Here is a 4,868-nt window from a genome sequence, read left to right on the forward strand (position 1 = left end):
AGGGCTAAAGTCTAATTTGTACTCCAAACCAAGTAGCAGTGCAGTTCGCTACTACTGAGGCTGAATCCATAAAGACCTCAAGACCACGACCAGAAGACAAGTTATTATATATAATACCCTAGAAGGCCTGAAACATAATTATCATATACATAGCTGGTCCTTCAGAGCTTTTTACCTTCAACATGTTTTTTTTTTTTTTTTTGCGGTACGCAGGCCTCTCACTGTTGTGGCCTCTCCCGTTGCGGAGCACAGGCTCCAGACGCGCAGGCTCAGCGGCCATGGCTCACGGGGCCAGCCGCTCCGCGGCATGTGGCATCTTCCCAGACCGGGGCACGATCCCGTGTCCCCCGCATCGGCAGGCGGACTCTCAACCGCTGCGCCACCAGGGAAGCCCTATAACATGTTTTTTGATGAAAGTTATTTAATGTACTGGAGATAACTGTGACTTACTGATCAAATATTTGAATACTTATACTTACCTGGGATTTCATTTCTGCTGAAAGAAAAAGGAAGAACAGGACTCACCTAAAAAAAACAAACTTTAGAAATGAAAGTAAAAATCTTATCACACACTATCACTTTGGGAAGCAGCATAGAGGGGCAGTCAACGGTAAAACACTGGTGAAATCGGACAAAACTCTAGGCCAAAAATCCATTATTATTATCATCAGTGACAGGACCACAACTGTGCCCTTCATAATTAATAAGCACTCCTAAGAGTCTTCATTTGGCACCAGATGATGTGTTTAAGAGGTTTTGAATCACACTTGGTTTTGTGTTAGCCAAGTTACAGGAGAATTTTTACAGTGGGGGGAAGGGAAGAAGGAAACGGAGCAGAAAAAGAACTGAAGCCATCGTCTACAAACCAAGAAAGCACTGAGCGTTCCAAACGTTATGTCAGACACTAAAGTGACTGACACAGGCTCAAGTGGTTTATAAAACCTATAAAAAGACTACAGCAGCAAAGTCCCCATTTATCTGTAGAGTTCAGAAACTAAAACAAGGACTATTTTAGCTTAAAACCTTATCTCAAGAGAATCATATACACTTCACATGAATAAAAATACCTGAAACCAAACATTTTTAAAAGCTCCAATACCCAAAATATAAAGAAAAAAATTAATTCAGAAGACTCAATCAATCCATGATAATCACAAAACGGCTGGGCAATCTCTATCTCCCTTCCACACTAACCATCCATCCCCTGGAAGGCCAAGGGAGATCAGACCTTCCAGACTTACCTTCTAGACCTTCCAAACACCTGGCTGCTGCAAAATTCGATGGAGACTCCTTGTGGAACAGCAGTTTCCCATCTCTTGTGTCTCTCCCTATCGTGATCATGCAGGAAGCAAGTCTGGCTGTGCTATTTCTTATCATTGTCTGTCACCCATCTGCAACATGATATTGAAAAAGTAGTTCCCTTTCCCCCAGAAGGTTGAGGCTCAGCTACAGGGGTAATTCTCCTGGGCACACAGTCATGATTTAGGCCAACTCAGTGACTTCAACAGGCTTAATCATGTGATCGGGTTGGTTGCCAGCTGCATAATGCTCCCACATCTGTAGATAGAGCTGCTCTAGTTCCATCGTGTCTTGTTTGGTGTTGAACAGAGGGCTAGATGTTCTCTGCTTCCAGACTTTGCCACGAATTTTCTTCAGGTATTCGAGATCAGTTCCCAGTTTCACAGCTATCTCTTCATATTCTTGTCTATTTTTAGCAATCAGCTCAAGACAGCCTAAACAAGTGAGCTGGGAAGCTGCAACTCGGGAAGCAAGAGTCTCTCCTGGCATAGTCACCATGGGGGTCCCTGCCCAAAGGACGTCCATCCCTGTGGTGTGTCCATTACAGAGTGGAGTGTCCAAGCAGACATCAGCCAGCTGGCCTCTCCGAACATGTTCCTCTTTAGGAGCAACAGGGGAAAAAATGATACGGTTCGGGGGAAGGCCCATATTTTGTGCGTACTGTTGAATATTCGCTTCTCCTGCTGCTGGAAAACGCAACAGCCACAGTACACTATTGGGAACACGCTTCAGAATATTTGCCCACATCTGTAAAGTAGATGGGTCAATTTTGTATAACTGATTAAAGGTACAGTACACAATGGCATCTTCCGGTAACCCGTACTGAGAACGTGTGGTTACAATAATGGTACGGGGAACCTCCTCTCCAGTGGCAGCCTTATTGTTGATCAGGGTAGTTGCCAGTCCATTGCTAATACTGAATCCATTAATTGTAATCTGAATTTGTCCTCTGTTAATCATTTCAATAACTGCTTCTGCAACAGTATTCATAGGAATGACAGGCATATTAAGAGCTGTATTACTGCTGTCTGCGTTGTCTTCTCCATCAGGACATTTTGTCTTGACTATTTGCACATCTGATAGACTATCAAGAAATGCTTGGAGGTCGATGCCATTCAGCACAATCCGATTGTCATAAATGTGCCCATTGGACTTAAAATCGATGACGGCTTTTTTCTTCAGGTGAGGGAACATATTAGCATGATCACCAATAAAGAAAGTATGGGGCATATAAGCCAGTTTCTCAGAATACTGCTCAGCAACTTCAGCAGGTGAAGTTTCCTGATCAGTGATGATATAATCCATGAAAAGCACGCCACTAGTCCCAGGGTACCCCAGCCACATTGCCTGAATAGGAGCTGGCCTGAGAGCAAAGAGTTCATTTCGAGCACCCCTGGTATAACCATTCATGTTTACAAGGATGTGTATACCATCTTGATGGATGCGATCAGCTGCTTTCCCATTGCATGGAATCTGAGAAAGATCAATGAAATGATTGGCTTCTGCCATCACCTTCGCTCGGAAGTTTGTGCCATCATGTGGGCTCAGGGCATAACAGAATATCTCAAATTTATCAGGATTGTGCATGCCTGGAATAGACTGCATAAGATGAGAAGTAGGATGATTCCCAAAGTCAGAACTCACGTATCCTACACGCAGTCGACCATCACTGAGCTTCAAGTCTTTTGGATGTTCATACGGTGGTTTATGAAGGACACTTATATTAGCCAAGCAGAGGTTCCCATGCCTCTCAGCAATAGCCTTCCTGAAGCCATGACAAAGAGGATAGAGCATACTATGATGAGGCTGCACAGAAGGCAACCTATTCTTCTCCAACTGCTCAGCCACAATGCTGGCCAACTTCTTCATTCGCTCCTCATAGTCTGTCCAATCACAGACAACCTGCAGGCAATGAGCCAAATTACAGTAAGCGTCAGGAAAATCAGGTTGAAGCTTCAGAACAGTGTGATAAGAAGCAATTGCTTCTGGAATATTCCCTGAATCCTGGTGAATGGAAGCCAGATTGCTGTGGGCATCCGCAAATGCAGGGCTGATCTGAACGGCACGAGTATAACACTGCAAGGCTCCCTGAACGTCCTGCATCTCCCATAGAGTGTTTCCCATATTACAGTAGGCCTCAGCAAAGGTAGGACTGATTCGAATAGCCTCCTTGTAATGCATCAGAGCTTCTTGCAGTTTTCCCTGCTGCTTCAATACACTTGCTAAATTTGAATGGGCATCAGCACAGTCTGGGCGGAGCTCTAATGCTTTACGATACAAGCGAACTGCCTCTTCACTGTTTCCCTGTTCTCCTTTGATGTTGGCTAGGTTATTCAGAGAGTCTGCATGGGTGGGACACAGCCGGAGAGCTGTATGATAACAATCTTCTGCTTCGGCAACACTGCCCTTCTCTTTGAGAGCGTTGCCTAGGTTGCAGTAAGCATCAGGGAAATGTGGTTGCAGTTCAATAGCTCGCCTGTAGGCGTCTATTGCCAGATCCATCAGGCCTTGCTCATAGTATACACAAGCCAGGTTGCCATGTACCACTGCATGATTCGGACTCAAGCTTAGGGCACGAAGGTAAGCTGCCACAGCTCTGTCAAAAATCCGGGCCTCATTGAAGACATTTCCTAAATTGATATAAGCATCCAGGAAATTGGGGGCAAGGGTGACAGCCTTTTCAAAGTGATGAACTGCAAGCCAAATCTCCCCTTGTGCATTGAAAACACAGCCAAGATTACTCCAAGCTACTGCAAAGTTCGGTTGCGTCTCAATTGCTTTCAAATAACATGCCTTGGCTTCTTCTAAGCCACCCAGGGCTTTGAGCAGGTTCCCCAGGTCACTGCGAACACAGTACAATCAGGATTGTACTGAAGAGCAGAGACGTAAGCTTGTGCTGCCCCTTCCATGTCGCCTGCTGCTACCAAAGCGGCTGCCAGGTTAATAGAACCATCGATGAAATCTGGTTTGAGACGCAATGCATGCCGGTAATGCTCAGTTGCTTCCTGCAACTGCCCTCTTTCCTTGTACACATTCCCCAAATTCGAATAGGCTTCTGCCAGAAGAGGGTTCTGTTTAATTGCCAGAGTACTAAAGTGGGCAGATCTGTCCAGCCTTCGACACTGGAAGTGTATAGATGAAAGTAATAGAAGTACACCAGTATTGCCTGGCTCTTGTCTCCAGAGCTGCATGCAGTGTCTCTCAGCTGCCTCAAAATCTCCTGCCTGATATTCTCGATGTGCCAACTCAGATAACCCTTGGAAGGAAAGCATACGTTTCGTTGCTTCTGTGCTGTCGGCCACGTTGCCCACGGAAGACGCCATCTGGAGCTTCTGGAGAGAGTGAAAAAAGGGGGTAATTGAGTCCCGCTGCCGCCACTACTGGCAAGAATGTTTCTAGTGGTAGCAAGCACGAGCGCAGCAGCCGTACCACTGCTTTGACAGGCTTAAGCGGCGGCAACAGTTACAGGCACCGAACCTTAGGAACTCTGGTTGGCCGTCTACCTCTCATGCTCTTGAAATCTTAATTCTTAACCCTGCCCTCTTCCACCATTTTTCTCCTAATCAGGG

At 45.7% G+C, this 4,868-nt stretch overlaps 1 protein-coding gene across 1 annotated transcript; it reads right to left on the reverse strand.

Annotated features, from left to right (window-relative positions):
* Positions 1-1,074: 1,074 nt before the first annotated feature.
* On the reverse strand, positions 1,075-4,622 carry LOC309797337 (UDP-N-acetylglucosamine--peptide N-acetylglucosaminyltransferase 110 kDa subunit-like; the record flags this gene model as incomplete). The annotated part of the gene is given in 2 exon segments (XM_082645933.1): positions 1,075-4,157; positions 4,160-4,622. Coding segments are annotated over 2 exon segments (3,138 nt in total). The 3' UTR covers positions 1,075-1,482.
* Between the last annotated feature and the right edge of the window lie 246 nt (positions 4,623-4,868).

The sequence above is a fragment of the Mesoplodon mirus genome (assembly GCF_964341445.2).
Source record: "Mesoplodon mirus genome assembly, contig: HAP1_SCAFFOLD_317, whole genome shotgun sequence".
Taxonomy (NCBI): Eukaryota; Metazoa; Chordata; class Mammalia; order Artiodactyla; family Ziphiidae; genus Mesoplodon; species Mesoplodon mirus.